Source organism: Colius striatus, chromosome 9, assembly GCF_028858725.1.
Source record: "Colius striatus isolate bColStr4 chromosome 9, bColStr4.1.hap1, whole genome shotgun sequence".
In the NCBI taxonomy this organism is placed as follows: Eukaryota; Metazoa; Chordata; class Aves; order Coliiformes; family Coliidae; genus Colius; species Colius striatus.
The window spans coordinates 11,073,423-11,091,273 of record NC_084767.1 but is presented as its reverse complement, the minus strand read 5'-3'; the positions used below and the strand labels follow the sequence as shown (position 1 = coordinate 11,091,273).

The window sequence follows — 17,851 nt, the reverse complement described above, 5'->3', positions numbered from 1 at the left end:
TTGCTGCATTACTAGCATCCTGCGTGTCAGCCTGCAAAGCCTGGTGAAGCAAACCCCTCCTCCTTTCCTGCCTGGCTGAGGTGTTGCCTGTGCTTAGCAACTTCCATCTGGGCATCGTGGCATGTGTGTTGCAGTCCCACCCCAGGAGCTGATGGGGAGAGCTATACCTTTAACAAAAAGAGGATGCAAATTTCTCCACTGCAATCTTTCCTAGCAGCTTCAGAGAGGCAAACCTCAGTGCAGAGTCTGGGGCTCAGTGCATGAGAGCAGAGTATAAACTGTCATCTCAACTTTGTAAAGGACTTGGTTTTTAATTTCTCTGTTATTCCTGGACTTTGTAAGAAAGAAGAGCCTTTCTACCCATTGGAACCATGAGTGGCTGTTCAAAGAGATGCAAGCATGGGCTTGTCAAATTTGCCCAGACTATTTTCAAGCTCATCACAGGCACACTCAGTAAAGGTAAGAAAATGTTTTCATTCATGCTCTTCCGTGCAGTTAGCTTTAAGGGGGGAGTTTTGCAGAGTTATTATGTCTTCAGAGGTGTTCTGGTTTAATTCTGGAAACTGGCTGCTCTGAAAGAAGTTGCTATGTGCAGTGAAGGTTGGAGCTATGCTGTAAAGCCTTATGTAATTGTTTTGAACTTGTGTAGTTTGTAACCTGTATTTGTCAATCTGCCATGGCTTGCAACCATAGTGGGCTACTTCCATGTATTTGGAGAAGTGTTTCTGAGAGCTATTGATGTGCAGCTTCAAAAATGTAAAGGCTTCATAACTGTCAGCAATTGGTGCTTCTTGTCTGTGTCATTTTCTGCTTTAGTGTTTATGCTTGTTTGAAGTGTGTATGTACCTTGGTTTAAAATCTAGGTCGCTGCTTATCACATACATCTGAGTACCTTTTGTTTAAGTTTTGTCACCTACATTCTGTGTGCCTTAACATGTGCAAGTGGAACAGTGTCACATATATGCTGTTCTTTTCACTAGAAGCAAATAATAAACCAAACAAATCCTCTATTCTTCTTAATCTAATAGAACCTGTGATGGTGTGCTGAGGTAAGTTGTTACATTAGTTTTGTCGCTCATACCTTTCACAATGGTACTTCTCAACACCACCTATGGCAGCTGATGAGTGTTGGTGATCTCTTTGGGAACTCCTGACAATAGTAAACAACGTTATTCTTGACTGCTGGTTGCCTGTTGAAATGTGGACAATGTTTAGGTGAGGGTCAGTCTTCTCCAAGTTTCGTATGTATGTTTGGTTGGAGAGGGTGTGATTTGTGAAAGTGCTCATACAGTTCAGACTGAACTACTACAGATGTTTGTATCAGGCTGGAGTCTCTGTTGTGATGTGTTTTTCTTAAGTACAAAGTCTGAAGCTTTTTCAAATGTGTTTATAGTCCCAGAATGAAAAAGCAGCATTTATTTTTCAGGTAAGTTTAGACTCCTTGGAAGTGTGTGGCTGTGTTGGCTGTCTAGGGCACATGTGCCCATGCATGCAATGTAATATTTCAGTTGTTTCTTAGGATAAACTAGAGCAGATTGAGATGACTTTTAAAATAGCAAATGTGGAAGCATCAGGAACTGTTAAGTGCAGCTTCTTTTTGTGGAAACAGGAAATTTATTTGATTTATCTCCTGGAAAAGAAATCTAAGACAGTCTTCTCATGTTAACCTTTATGGCTTTCAAAAGAAACTTGTATGAGAAAGTCTGTTTCACAAAAAGATTACTGGTCAGGCTGGTTGTTTTTAAAATGATTGGTTTGAAAAGACATCTTCTTGTATTTCTTCTTTTCCCACTTTTTTCCCCCATCATCTGTAGACTGTCACACCAGCAGAGGAAAGATTAAAAAGTTGTAAAAGTCTGTCACAGAAAAGAGCTGTCAGATGTTGGTTATAATTCATGATTAATGCCAAGATGTCTCTTCAATATTAAAGCCAAAAGAGAAATTCACATTAGAAAATAGAGCAGAAGAAATTACTTGTTATCATGGTAGGGAAAAGTAAGGGGTAGAATGCTGTCTGCAAGTCCTCCCTGACTACAACATGTTACTATGGTGCATTTGATGTGCTTTTTTCAGGAGATAATGGAATACAGGGTGTATGCAGCTATATTCATAAGTGATCCACAGGAAACTTTCTGCAGTTCTCTCCAGCTCCTCTTAAGGCAAGGGGAAATCTCTGTCATGGGGGGTTTTCAAGCAGCCCTTGTGTTTCTGTAGCTTGCTCTGCTCTGGCAAATGCAAACAGTATAAATGCAATCCATCAACATTTGAGTCTGACAGTAGAATAGCATTCTGAGGCAAGCTGGAAATAAGAGTATATAAAATGTCTAAGGATTTCTTCTCCACATTCCATCTCCTTTCTTCTGAAAGATGCCAGTGTTGCACTATCATTGTCTTTGAAACCAAAGCAACGATATCATACGGTTTTACTCCCATGTTTCCCATGGCAATGTTTCATTTCCAGCTGCTTGTATTAGATAAGAGTGACTTCCTAGGATTCAAAGAATTTAAAACTCCTGATAAACTATTTTTACCCACTCAGCTTCTTGAGTTTTGCACTGAAAGACCCAGATTCAGGAAGGAATAAGACATATGAATGAGTTTGTTGCCCAGATATCAGAGACCTGCTATAATTAAATATTTCCATATCATTACCTATGAAACTCATAACTAGAAAGCAAATGATTGGTCTTTACTTAAAGAAAAAGAGACTCAAAGTTTGTACATTTATCCCAGAGCTTATTTAGTATTTCTTTTACTAAAATTTTTGCATGTAAAGCCAAAAAATAGAAACTGTTGTGTATCATTATTGTGGTTTTTTTAACTTACGCCATATGCATACTCCTGGATATTAAACAATATCCCCTGTGTTCCTCATGCCAGTCCTGCCTCGTTTCCTTTGTACTGTTTAATGGTTTTTTAATTTTTATTTGGAACACTTTTTGCAAGGAAAATCCTTTGTGAGACACAAGATCATTCTCTTCTTATGCTTCTGTCTTTTTGAGGGTTATTGCGATGGGAGATGTGATCCTTAGCTGCACTCTATGGTGGCTGCTTCTGTAAATAGTAGCACTCTTATTTCCTTTTATTTACAATAATAAGATGAGACTTGAGCTGCAGCTAGAAAGTCCTTCCTTTTGCACAAGGATGGGCTGAGACAGCAGCCTTTCCCTGTAGTCATCAGGGAACAGTTACACCTGATGCCACTATGTGGTCACCAGCCTGTTTGGTATGTCCTGGTTTGCAGCTGCAGCAAGATTGAAAGCCAACAAGATGGTATCATAGGTGGTACCTCTGCAGAGCTGGACAAGCAAATTTTGCCAGTGTCCCTCTTAGTGCATTCTTATTTGGAAAAACTTAGAGGAGTGGTCTCTGCTACTGTGCAAAAGAATGCCTCTTCCACCAAGAGCCTTGAGATGTGTGCATTAAAGAAAACATGCCCCTTTACAGCCTGTGGGAACAGAGTAACTCTTTTATTGTCTTTCTTGGCTTGGATAGGAGTCCAGCACTCGCAAGGAAGAGCCCACAGAGGCTTCTAGAAGTGCGTTACTAGTGATGGACAATTCATGAGCAGCAGCAGCACCTTCACCAAAGCTGCCACAGAGGGAGATTTTGTGTGAGGCTTTAATTTGACACTGTACTGTGGTGTGTGAAATGATGGTTCACCCTCTGTGCCCTGGAATAAAGCAAGGGTGGTAAGAAGGAGTTTGTTGGTGGCTTCCTATAGAGCAGAATGATTAAAAGACAAGCCTCTGTGAGAGTGTGAAGATGCTGCTAATGTCATTAAAAACGTACTACAGGAGGGCCTTGCTGAGTGACCAGAAATGAAGCTGAAATGTGATCTCTTGGATTTCTATTAATTTGTTCTAATTACCAACACAAGAAAAGCAAGATTATTTTAGGGACCAGTTCCTTCGAAATGTTCCTTTGCAAAAGCAGATAAGCTTCTGCAAATTAACTACCCTTTCACCTTTGTTCCAGAGCTGCCCCTCTTTTAATCGTGCTATTAAAATGGTTGCCAAAGGCTCTCATTTCTGTTTGCTTGCTTCTCCCATCTCTGTTCTGCAATGCAATTCATCTGGAACTGGTAATTTGTCCACTTTTCATAGTTTTAATTGCCTAATTATCTGTTCCACTGCAGTGATAAAGTCTTCAAACATCATGCTCTCCCCCAGCATGAAATAAAAGTCTTGTGAGTGTTTTGCAGCGATGTGGTCTGTTTGCTGCTGCTTTGTGAATTCAAATCACAATTAGTCTTCTGAGGTCTTATATGACATGGTAAGGAAAGTGCATGGTCCCTTTTAGTTGTACACAGGCTTTGTGTCCTTTCAGGGGAAGTTAATCTTGTTCCTTTGAAGCATAGTGACACTTCATTAGGTTTGTTTTCATGACTCTGGACTTGGAAGATGCAAAGGAAGGGTAGATGTTGCTAGGTTCCCTAGAGACACAGGAAGGTTCAGTGCAGTTGTTGAAGGGATGCCAGAGTTCCTGCACCCGTGTGACACACAAAAGATATTTTGATTCTGCTGCTGTTGTGTAGCCCACCTTCATCCCTTGACTTCTGGCTGCTGCCTTCAAATTTAGAGCAGCTCTGATTCACAGTGCTCTTGTGAAAGCTCTCCCGTGTCAGTTCTCTCTTTATAAATCTTTCCCGAGCATTTTAAATGTTCTTTAATAAGGAAAGTTGTTACAGAAGCAAGATGAATAATGTACTTTTACTCAGTGGGGTTAGAGTTTGTCCCTAATTTCCAAACAGTCCTAAAAAATAAGTGAGCTTCTGTACACAAGATGCTGGTGCAAAGTCCCAGTTAGAGAGGGACTCACACTATCGGGGGGCTGAATAGATGTCTTCACAGGGCATGTAAGAGAAGAGACAACTGCTAAAGCTTCACCTGCTCTTAACTCTACCCAGTAAAGCTCTCCAATTTCATTGCGTGGCTGATGGGAAGTCTTGCATGAGCTGTTTGTGTTTTGCTTTTTAAAAATCCAGCTTATCTATTTATATTTTCTCCATTCTGATGAATATTTGTGCCACTAAGGGAAATACACGTCTGTTTTTATGTCTACAAAAAATGAACTGCAAATACATCTCTTTTCCACAAAGGCTGTACTACTTGAGCAACCCAAATAGATGTATTCCACTTCTGTCTTTCATCAGAAGCAAGACAGATTTTAAGTACTGAGAGTAAGAGGAAGTGCTAATACTCTAGTCTGCCTTTTAAAACCCTTTATAAACCTCTGCTTCTAGAAGCTAAAACCTCCGCAAACGTACGACTGTGTGTGTGCTAAAAATTCATTAAGAATATAATTGTTTGTGACTGTGTAGTGACAGAAGATAAGTAACAAACTAGAAAAAATTTTCTTATCCTCTGGGAAACTATTCAGGAAGGTTTTTTTAATGCTCTTTCGCGATAAGCAGGTGTGTATGGCGTGTCTGGTAGCCAGGAGCACTGTGGAATTTTGGGTGTAGTTAGCGATTGCAAAAGTGGGTCACCAGGTTCTCTTCTGCAATCTAAACTGGTGATATTTGGTATTAGAGAAGATGATATTTCTACTCTGAATAGATTTGAAAACTACAAAGCATCTCAGTTCAACTGTCCAGGACTCTAATAATAGACAGTTTTTCTAGAGAAAATATCTAGAACACTTTTTTTCATGCCTAATGGATTATCGATCCATTATTAATTAGTTAGGACAGATTCTTTAATCGAAACCATTTCAAAAAAGCATTAATCATGTTAGACTCTATAGCATTAATCATGTTAGACTCTATAGCATTAGAAGAACTTAGGAAATCCCAGTATCCTATGGTGTGTGGGGTTTTTTTGGTGTGTATGTGGGTTTTTTGTGTGGTTCTCCCCCCAGCTTTTTCACAATAAGTGAACTGACCAGGATGTATGCTACTGGCAAACAGACTGAGGCATTTTTATCCATGCTGTAGCTATTCTGATATGGTTATTGATATGTTAATTTGCCATATAGGTTTTGTAATTTAAAATGGTGCAAAATGAATGTGTCACAGTATATTTTGACCTAATGGACCCTATTACTGTTGGCCTAATGAATGGATTTAGGTGTAAATGGATAACTTTAGAAGGTGGCTCAACATAAGAGGATAGTAGCACGTATTAAATCAGCTTAAAATGAGTTTAAATTAGCATGTGAAGTGTAATTTAAAGATATGGTCATATCTCCAACAGCACAATATTAAGGGGTGACAATAAGGTAACATTTGTCTGTCTTGGTGCTCAGAAGCTAATCTTGAGCTGCAAGTTAATGCTGATTTGGGCTATATTCTGTAAAGATTTTAATGAAGTATTCTTGGTCTGTAGAGTGTTTTCAAATGTTGATCAGCTTGGTGCTAGCAACAAAACATGCAGATGTGTTTCTGCTCTATGCTGGATGCCTAGTAAAGCCATTTGGTTTCCTGAGCAGGAGTTCCATTGTCAGAATGCAAAGAAAATTCTGTCCAGACTTTTCTTTGTGGTGATATTTGTGGGTTTCCTGTTCTTGGACCTTTGTTTTTGTTGTTTTAGTATGATTACTAAAGCTAAGTGATAATAAAATGGAAAGCGGGCATGGGAAGGCTTTAACTATGGCAACATTCAAGCTCATGATGCAACTGGAATGAATATTCATGGCCAACTTCTTTCATATTTGCACAGCTTTGCTGAAAACCAATACTCTGCATGAATAATTTGACTTTCACTTCTCATCTGGCTTTTAACTTCTCATTTCATTCTTTGTGATGACTGTTTCACAACATTTTGCTTGCAGGGCACGTGGGTGGAGTACATTTAATGCTGATAACTAGAAGCAAAGTAGTCTGAGGTTTAAAATAAGAATGATTAATGCTCTTTTATAAGTGGGAGACCTGGTGCAGTAGCCTTACAGAGTGAGAGAGAAATTGCTACCACAGGCTTGATGAGGTGCTCATCTTGTAAAGCCAAAATAGAGTTTTGAGAGTGTAAAAAGAAAACCTTGTTATATAATTTACATAATTGCATCTAACAAAAGTTAATACAGCTTTAATCTACTGCAATCTGAAATTTGCCCCTAGCATTTAAAAATCTAGTAAAGAACAAGTGTTTAACTTGCATGCCTTGGAAATTTTGAGTGGCACCTTGAACTTTTAGGTAGATTTATCTTTCAGATGTGCAATAATGGCATGACATTTTTCTAATGCTTTCTTTTTTATGTTGTGTGATATGATGATGCTTTCTTTTACCATTTGTAAATTCTTGTAGCTAGAAGATCTGAGGTTTGTTTCTGTGTTATTTGAGCAAGAATCAAATTTAAACTGGGTAATGGAAGATGTAATGAACAAATACCCACTCAGTTGTGAAGGGAGTACAATACATTTGATTCAGTGGAACACCAACCATCTTATACTGAACCTCCTTGCCTTAACTTGGACTGTGAAGCGTGTAGAAGGCTAAATCATAAAGTAGATGACACAGAGGCTCCCAAACTCTTGTCTGCTTCCTTCGTCTCTTATCTATGAATAGGTGTGCCAAAGCTGCTGGGAAGTGTTAGGAAAATCATGTGAACTCCAAGCAAATGTTTTTAGTTACCCTAGTTCAAATCTGAATCTTAAAGTTTTACCCACTCCAACCACCAAAGTCATCTGTGGAGTTAGACTAGGCAGGGGTGAACATATTCTTTTCTGCTGATGCTGATCCACTTCATAGAGATGATTATAAACGTGTGGAACTGTTCTACCTTTCTCTGCCCCTCTTGGAGCAATGAGACTGGATCATTTTCCTCTTCTTCATGGGACTGTGGCTATCACACTTTAAAAATATCCACTGGATGGCTGGGTGCAGGGTGACTAGCAGGAGTTGACATCAAGGTAAGGATCAAGAGAAGCGCATTATTTATTTGTCTCTGCAGTTCCATCTTTTCTTGCACAACAACTCACCTGAGTGCAATGCAAGTAATGCAGTACTTTGCCTGAAATTGTTTAAGGATATTTTCAGACCTTGCAATAAAGGCATTGGCCTTTGATTCTGTTTTCATATGATCTACTGATGAGAATGACACATTCTGGGGTATTTTTTGGTCTATACTCTCATAGGCTTGGCATAAATGCTATTTATTTTTTTCTATAGTATTTGTGGATTTTATTAATAAAATATTGTAGTCTCAGATGAATGTGACACATAATGCTTTGTGATTAAGGCAACAACTTACAATAGCAGCATGTACATTATCCAGTCTAAATTAGAGGTGTGTGCTGGCTACTAATGAAATTATTAATATGCAGTTGGGAAAACCACAGTACTGGTAATGTCATTCTCTCTTTTAAGTGTTTTTGCATGTTCAGTTGGAGAGCTGATAATGGAGGGTGATGCTGGGGGATGTATTCCAGTGACATAAGTACTCTTAGTAGGTTTTTCATTCTGTTCACCAGTTCACAAAGCCAGCAATTTCCATGATTTGTATGTAATGCTAGAGGTTCTCAGAAAAGAAGACTCTGAGAGTTCTGTGATCTTCCTTCTGGTATCAATCAGGTTCCCCCCTAGGGAAGCACGTGGGAAACTTGTAAGCTTTATGTTTAGATAGGCAACAAGTTCCCACTCTCTCTTAATTCCCAATATTACCATGTGATTTGAGGAACTGGAGGAGAAAATTGGTAGATCAAAATCTTGAGACACAACTAGGTTAGCTGCTGAAATATGCACACTTTAACGTAATGATTCACAAACGTGAGTTGCTGTTACTTAGCAGTTTCTCTGATGCAGTGATAATAAGCAGAATAAATGATAAACACAATAGATCATCTGTCTAAGAATAATGAAATCATACATAGCAATTGTTAGGCTGTTTTTTGCCTTTTATATTCACAACTCCTCGTGGTTACCTATGAAAAAGCATAATTAGTACTGCACAGTAAAGCTAGTGATGATTGTCTTTATCAGCAGCATCTTCTGTCCATCAGTGTTCCAGCAGTTGCATGGACTTCCTGGAATAAACTGGGAATAAAACCTGTCAGAGATTTTTATCATTTACATTTTGGTAAAGATAAAGTGTGTACTTTAGAAGAACAAGCATAAGATGTTGTACATCAAAATGCTTTGCCTAATACTGTAAAATATGGCTCTTGTCACACCACCTTGAGGTAGTAAAACTGCATCTGACTTGATAAAAATTGAATAAGAACCATCTGGATCTAAGTCTAAAAGGAGGCCAACAAAAATGAAAAACATATTTCCAAACATAAAAGCAGAAGGAAGCTAAGTAAGCCTGAAGCTGATAAAAGCATATAAAGTGACATAAACTCATTTTCCTACTCATGGTCTGTTTGCTGTGATTTTTGTTTTGACTTATACCTGTGGCACCCTTTGCACATGGGGAGTAGCAGTTCTTTAGGTGCTTTAGGGAAACTCATAAATGTCAGGGAGTTTTGGACTTGGCTCTGGAAATGTTTGCAAGCTTCCCAATTCTTGAATTGTGTGTTCATGTTGATGCCCTGCAAGGGATTTAATCGCTTGTTTCATGAAAAGCAATTTGAGATTTAATGAGTAAAAGCATTGTATAAGTGTAATCCATACTGCAGATGTGGTAACTCAGGATGCTGCAGTGCTTGTTAGCGGCAGCATGGTGAGCTGTGATAACCAGTGTCCTTTCAGTTTTTGAAAGGGCTCACTCATGCAATTGTTCTTTATTTATCAATTTATTTATAAATTAATCACTCCTTCAGAAAGCAAAAGAAAAGCTGTTTGCATCAAGGACTGGCATTAGAATTTATGAGGTAATACCTTGTGCTGTGCCCCTTGTTCATCTCACAAATGATTTTGCTCATTGTGAGACTTCTGTCACTTTATAGATACAGGAAAACGGGAAACATTTGCATGATGAGAATTATTGCTGCAAAATCACCATTATAAGCTGAATATAACTGTAGTATCTTGTGGAGAGACAAAACATCAAGACCACAGGCTGTCCTGTGAAGGTAGCTGTGATAAGCTATGCATTTGTCTCTATAAGAGGAAAAAAATGACAATATTAGACAAACTAACTAGATAATCTACAGTATGCAAATAAACTATAAACCCAGAAAAAGGCAGCACAGAGCTAAGATTGCTTTTAACAATCTCTGGGTTTTTTAGGAAGTTGAAGGAGAGAGGAATTAAGCCTTAAATGCTTATCAAATATTATTCTGTCATGCAGTTAATAGCCCAAGCAAGGAAATGCTATTTAAACCAGGGATTGCTTCAGATCGAGTACAGCAAATGAGACCATAAGGGGTTACGTGGATGTGATAATGCAGTTCTGTAGTAAGTAATTCTGCCCAGTAAGGATGGAGTATGAGGAACTGGAGCCTGCTTGAAGCTTCTGTCTATCTCTGCTTTCTCAGAGACACTCAGTGTATTGTCAGTCTTATGTAGCCTAACTTAGTACTTTTAAATGCTTTTGAAGGAGCTTAATCATTTTAGTCCATCTTCAGACTTGGCTTTGCTGAGCACCGTGTGTGTGTCTAAAGTAAGTGTCTATATTGTAGGTATAAAAATTGAGATTCAATATTTGCAAGGTGAGATGAGGGACAGAATGACTTTGTCTTCTGTTATGGTTTGGATTTTCTGTAGCACATCATCTGCACGTTAGATAACCTCAGGTAACATTATTTGTATGTGTTTTAATGACTATGATTTAGCAAACAACTCATCCTGCAAGTGAGCCTGTTACCATCAGAGGAGTTAGTCCAACAGTGAGTTTGACATGCAGTGTCTCTTCCCTATGTTTTTGATCTGCTTTCCAAGAAAAATTATCTGTGTACTTGCAGTGTTTCTCATAAAAAGTCCCACAGCTATTTAGTATTTAAAAAATGAATAAACACTGATCCTTAAAGCTTATTTGTGAGCTCCAGTAAGCAGTGATTTGTTGGTAATGAAGAACTTATTCTTGGGCTATGTGTTTTCTGTTGTGATCCTTCATGCCAGCTGCACTTAAAAGCTGGATGGTATTTCATTTTGAAGTCTGTTCTAACAATTTTCACTTGATATTATGGATTCCTAAGCACACAAATGCTCACTGGAGGTGCACTTTGCTTCTGTTTGGGAGCAACCAAGTACTGGAGCATTGATGTGGGAGGCAAGGGGCTCTAAATGAAAATAAGCTGTGGTCTGATATCCAGCACATGTGAAGTAGTACAGCTCTGCTGGGTTTTAAGGTCTAACATTATTTTGGCACTTGATGTCCTGCTAGAAAAGAAACACTAGCCTTGGCAAAATTAACTTGACGTTTCTGGGTGCTGAGGTTTTGTAAATGCTATCCCAGGAAAGTATAACATACTTGATAAGTGTATCTGTTTCCCAAGTGCAAGAATCTTGGGTTTGTATTTGAAAAGGACAGTGCAATTTCTTTAAGTCTTCATCTCTTTGAAGTGTTTTAATATCCTTTGTCCACTGTTACAGTTCCTAAGGGACAGATGTCGGTCAATGTTTGAAAAATCGGTCTCTCTTTAGGTGAATAATTTCATATGTCTAAACTGCAGAGTGTTTCTTAAATATCCTGTGTTAGGAAGAAGAGGAAGAAGCTATTTCAGAGTTTATTGTGAACGTGATTCCTAGTTCTTTCAAGCTCCCATTTGACTGAAATTTATGACCTTCTCCATGTAGAGATATACAAACTAGATTTTTAGGAACACATCACACTTTTTTTGTGGTAAAATGAAAATAATGTGTGCACTTAATGCTCCATGAAGAAGCCAGGGAGTGCTATCACTGAAGAAAATAAAATAAACCAAAGCTTAGCATTGTGTTTCAGAAACCTCCTGTGTTCTCTAGAGTTGTTCCACGCTGCCATCTGAAGCACAGCGTTTGCTAAGACTAAATAAACTGGTGAATTGCACTTTAAGATGATAAAATGCTCCAAATTATCTGAAAGTAGTGCTAGAAGCCCAGTGAAGAGGACTCAGTAAGCAGTGTTCTTGCTGGGCAAGGCAGTTTTTAAGTTATACATATGGGTTTTGTTGTTTTATTTTTAATAAAGCCTTTATTCTCTAGTTTGAAAAGGAAAAAAGTTCTGGTACCCTTAAAGGAACACTGTAAATTAATAATGCACTGTATTTACAAAGCCTATAAGTGCTTAGTTTATTAAAGAACAGACTGCCATAAACACCCTTTATCTTTTGAGAAATGAGTGTGGAGTAGCATTTGGCATGTAGCTCTCCTTAGCTGAGGTAGAAAATGAACTTCAGATTTACAGCCCTTATTGTTGCTTGCTAGATTAAAGTAGGAGATGCCCAGGTCTTGGACATGGAGGAAATCTGCAGAATATCCCACAGAAAACGTGTCCCAGGCAGGATATATTAAGCTGTATGAAATGGTGAAGTGGTCAGAAGAGTCTTTGCCTTCTACTTTCTGATGTGTGCAGTAAATCCTGTTTTGGTGTAAATGGAACTGTTCCTTTCCAGAGTGCTGAAGTACTTAAGTCTATCTTTTCTGTCTACTACCTCCTTTTCATATTTTTCTTCTCCAATTATTGAGCTATAATTTAGACCCATTCTACCCTTTATCAGTTGAGTGGTAAAATGAGAATAAAACTAAAACCTGGGAAATGATCCATGAAAAAGGGTTTGTTTAATGCAAAAATGACAACTGCTCAACTTGTGTCAAACAATCTTCTCTGAATTGAAGCTAAGGTGAAACGCTGTTAGTTCTGAAAGCAAATGGAATAAACTAGGCTATAAATAACTAAATTATGGCAGTTCTTCCAGTTTGAGCACTCCATTCATCCCAGAGGTTCCCAATGTATGCTTCAGGTTGAAAGAGTAAGGATAAAAAACACGATAATATCTTGTTCCAAAATACTGTATCCCATGCAAAAGCAGCTACGTTACAAGGGTCCACTTCTGACACACTCTTTAAGGTAGAACATCTCTTGCTCTTAGAGAGCTTAACTCCTTATATTGTACTTTGTAATTCCTCCAAAGGCATTAGCTATGTACAATTTTCTTTGTCTTTGTACCATGTCTTTGTACTGAACTGCTGGAGGGGTCCAGTTATCTTCTTGCAGCAGACTAACTGCTCACTCCTTGGAGTCTGGCTTGGAAGTCATTTGGGAAGCAGAAAATCAACAGAAAATGAATTTCTGAAGCAGATTGTGTGACATTGTTCTGGTTAAGTCTTCCTATTAATGATTTTGTTTCTATAAGTCTCAGTTCTTAAACTTTACTATACCAAATTGGACTGGCACTTCAACATCTGGAGCTTTGATGTACTTTTGTTGGTGCTGTGTAAATCAAGTTCTCCATTGGTTTTCTTGCTTTTCTCCAGATACACTCTGCAGTCAGTATCTTGTCTGTTCCCACTGATATGCCTTTGTAAGGCTGCAGCAGTGCTGTAATGTAGTCCATATTTTCACACCCCCACCCTTCTTTATGGAGAGATATATTTCTAGACAAGTTAAGTATGCATTACATTAGCATGCTCTTCACAACAATTGTTGATAGTAACCTCTTCGTAACACATACCTGTATATAGTATTAGTATATATATAAAGCACTGAGTGCTTGACAGTCAGATAAGTTGAAAGCAAACCAAACTACTAGTACTGTACACATAAATAGCACTTGCAAGATGATCCATTCCTCTTCAGGAACTGAACTTGCTAACATTGCTATAGGAATGCTTTGTGTTGTGCAAACCAAAAAGCAAAATCTAAGTTTATTTGCAGTAGTTGTTGTAATAGGACAAAGTGAAGGAAGTGTCCAGGACCTCAGACCCTGGGTCCTTCATTCTGGACTTGATGGTGTAAGTATAAAGAAGTGAAAAAGAAAGATTATGGACCTGTGGACTAGAAATTGGAAAATTATGTGTGGCTCTAAAACATCTTGTAAGCCAGCTTACATTATTTTGTGGTGCTTGGCATTAAAACACAGTTGTAAATGCAGAGAATTAAGCTAAACTGAGTTTCACTATTGCAGTAATATAATAGAGTCCAGTAAAAAATGCAAATATTGGTTTTTATCAGCAATAAACCTCTCAGAACAATTCCCCTTGACTTACACAAGTAGCTAAACAAGTGTTGAGGAACAAGCTGGTTTTAAAACTGTAGCTTCAACAGAGTACCAAAATGTAGCCTTGCCTATGTAATCTGAGCTCCTCAGGCTGAAGCTACTCTGGGACTGGGAGCCACCAACACTGATGTACTTACAAGACTATGCAAAGTAGCATTAGAAGCTAATGTCTTGAGGTATTTGAGAGGAACTAAAATGAAATAAATGTGTATTTGGTAAGAGCTGATAAGAGTTTTATTTAAAAGGTGCTTGTGCTCTGCATGGAGTTTCTCCTTTGCCCTCTTGCCCTAAGCCATACAGGGTTGCACAGAGCCCATACCTTCTGCATCACACTACTGGAGGAGATGACATAAATGCTATGCAGCAGCCAAGAACATTTCTCCAGCCTAAGAGGAGCCTGAAAAAACTGTGGTCTTGCAGCAGGGATGGAGCAGTAAAACAGGCTGCCGACACAACAGAAATAGAACCAAGACACAAGAGACTCTGAGTGCTCCTGCCTGTGTCTCATGACAAGGGACATTGGCCTTAGTTTAGGATTGAATGGTACAAGCAGCCTATGGAAAACTCTCTTTTTTTCCCCACATACAATTATGCCCAGGTCTCCCCTTTTTTGAATTCATCAGGAAAACAATGACTAGGAATCTTACCCTTGGCATTTGCTAAGCCTTTCTCTCTGCAAGCTGTGTGTTGCAAGGGATTCTTGTTTTCCACTTATCCACAGCATTCCATTATCCACAGCATTATCTCTTGGCATTCTCACTACTTTTTGCTTCTAATACTGATCCTATCAACAGGCTGCTGCTACAGTTCTTGATTTGACCATATCTGATCACAAGCATCTTTCATTTCATAATGTAGCACAGGTTATAATACTAGGCTCCAGATTACACAGGGCTGGAAATGCCCTTGCTGGCAATCTTTCTTGTATTCACTCTTCTTTCTAGTGGAACTGGGCATAAACTGATACAGGTATACCAGCCAACCAGTGGAAGTCCTATGGGCTCTAACTGATGGACTATGCTGTGATGATACTGCAGTACTAGAAAGTAAAGAATGAAGTTGTATAAGGAGAAAGGAGGACTGTAAGCTTGCAAAGGCACAGAGAAGACAGGCAAAGAAACATTCTATGCAAACAGTTGTCATGGTGCAACTTTACTACCGTGCATCTTTTCCCTAGTGTTACAGTAGTAGAAAACAATGTAATATAGACATCCAAGTGCCACTTTATGTGTTTCTTAAACAACAATGACACAATCAAGAAAAACCCTCTCAAATCTAACCATGGCATATAAAATTTTGTGCAGCTGCTTTTAGATAGGATTTTTAGCCTCTAGAAGCAAGTTTGTTGCTCTCTATTCAGGAGGGGAATGCAGTTCCTCTAAGGCTAACAGAGCTGTTTCCAGGTGATTTAGCAGCCCTAATGAACTATAAAACAATTAAAGTAAGCTACCTGTACTTTCCCTTCTGAAGTCCTTTGTGTAAAAATGTTTTTTCAGCTTAAATCAACTGGTTTTCTGCATGGAAGCACAGTAATGCAGACTTCTGCATTCTGTCTTCTGTGTAGAAATTAATGTTGGCATTTTTTTCTCATGACAGCAGCAATATCATGGGGCAGAATCAGTTTTTGGTCCTGCTTTCAGGAGAATCATCTCAAATGGTTATGCCTTTTCTGTCTTGTTTGCTGCAGTGTTATATCACACTGAAAATACTGCATCACAACCTGAGAGTTTTTCAGCTTGAACAACACTAAAGTTTCAGTATTGATATTACAGTTGCATGAGGTGTCTGTGCTGTTAGAATTCTAAAATGGGTGTTTCAGTTTCGAGCTGTTGAAGGAGGTGGTTAAGGAAAAGGAAAATTTAGCTGCTGCTTTCTACATTTGAAGGGAGAAGACTGTGTCTTAGCTAAAGAATGGACTAAATTTATACTCAATTTCAAGTCCTCTAGATACAAAATTGTCTTGGTTGCTCCCTTACAGGTAATACATGAACAATAATTTAACTTCCTTACTATTCTGTGTCCTTGAGTTTTAAATGACAAAACTTCATCTCTTTAACCTACACATGTAGATTGATACAAAGCTTATTTATTTTCTAAATGTATGAATTCATTAATTTTTGCCCTTGCTTCTTGTTGAGTTTCCAGTAATACAATGTGAGGAAAGCCAAGAAAATTGCCTGATGGAGGCCTTTCCTTTAATGATTTCTGTATTAGTGCTCCCATGCACAGAACTCATTTGGTAAGAAGGCTTTATAGGAAAACCTCTCTCATGCCACTTGGCAGGGAAGATACAATGCCTAATTGTAATGAGTATTGATTGTTTTTAATTTCTTTGCTGTGCATTAAGAACCAACTTTCTCTTACATGAGTTAAGGAAGTGCAAATTGAGTGACTCCCATTTCCCACCTACCCTTGTCTGCTCTCATTGGGGCTGTGCAGGGTACAAGAGGACATAATGGCTGGTGGGTGGGCAGTGAGACAGCAGAGAGACCCATTTGCTCAGGATATCAGATTGCAGCAAACACAGTCAGTTCACTTAATGGGAAGCTTCTCCCTATAAGCTGTAGTTTGAGAGAGAGAAGTTGATTTGATGTAGGAGATCTTTGTGCTGTCTCTCACCCGATTCCAGAGTCACAGTCCTTTTAGAGCTCTGGTTTTGTTAGTTAACTGCTTCACAGTTTTATCTTTTCATGTGTTTTCCATTAATCCATGAATTAGTACCATGTTTGCACATTACCAAATCCCTTTTAGTTATAATTTATAAGTTCTCTGCATGGAAATTCCTGCTTTGGTGCTCTTAGCCACCAGATTTTTAATGAGTTAAAACTTCAGACAATTCCCCTGATGATTTCTTCCCAGAATGTGTTTCTTCTTATTTGAGTTGAACATAATCTGTATTTGAAGACAAATTTTCATGACAGTTGTAGAAACAGGGATGGCATTTTTTTTTAAACGTCATAATTTACTCAGGTGGAGAAGTGACAGAAAGCTACTTCATTCCTTTAGATGTGTGAAATAGTTTAACGACATTATCCATCACAGATGATGGTGCCATGTTAGTTTCTGCTGTAATTCAGAAATTTGTTTCTGGATTGGATTTTTTTTAAGAGAATGGCAAAAATACTGCTGAGAATAATTCATGCAAGGCTTTGCATTTAGATTTGAGTCAGCTCAAATGTTTTTAACATGAAAAATGGATGCAAACAGACGGGCTATTTATCATTGGCTGTGCATCTCAAGCAGCTGAACTGCAGTGTTTCCAGTTGCATTACAGGTGCAGAATGAATTGTGTAAGAAGGAATTTGTAGCAGACTTAGTGGGTTCACATAAGGGTATGTAGATAAGTTAGCTTGAAAATCTGCAAACTAGTCTAGCTGTAATCCTCCTCTGAGACCTGTTATTGTTTATACACAGCTGTCAGTTGCAGGAGTATTCTAGTTTCAGATGAAAGTAACTTTTGGATTGGTTTGACCAGGTAATAATGTCATTTTGAAGTGCTGCATTCAGAGATTCATGCATTACTGCACACATCTGTGGAGACCATGGAACAGCAGTGTGTTGGTCTTTTGAGACCTCTGGCATCCTGTCAGCCACATCCTTGATTAGAGGCATAATTCTGAGTAGACTGAGGGTTCACTCAATAAAAGAACTTTCAACATTCAAACTATGTGTGAAAAGTCACTTGTTCAGTGTACTAATAAATAAAAACTCTTTTTGTGCTGACCTTTCCAACAGGAGACCTCTTGGTCTCTGCATGGGATTCCTGGGCTCTGTTGCATCAGGCAGATTTGAACAGCTAATGAAATCAAGGCACAAAAAGTTAAGGATGTT

At 38.5% G+C, this 17,851-nt stretch overlaps 1 protein-coding gene across 2 annotated transcripts in view; it reads left to right on the top strand.

Moving 5' to 3' along the window:
- Positions 1-371: 371 nt before the first annotated feature.
- KCNIP1 (potassium voltage-gated channel interacting protein 1) overlaps positions 372-17,851 on the top strand; it is a 349,864-nt gene continuing 332,384 nt past the window's right edge. For both annotated transcript variants that reach the window (XM_062002328.1, XM_062002323.1), the window contains exon 1: positions 372-459. In XM_062002328.1, coding sequence (XP_061858312.1) covers positions 372-459 — 88 coding nt within the window. The remainder of the gene's footprint in view (positions 460-17,851) is intronic.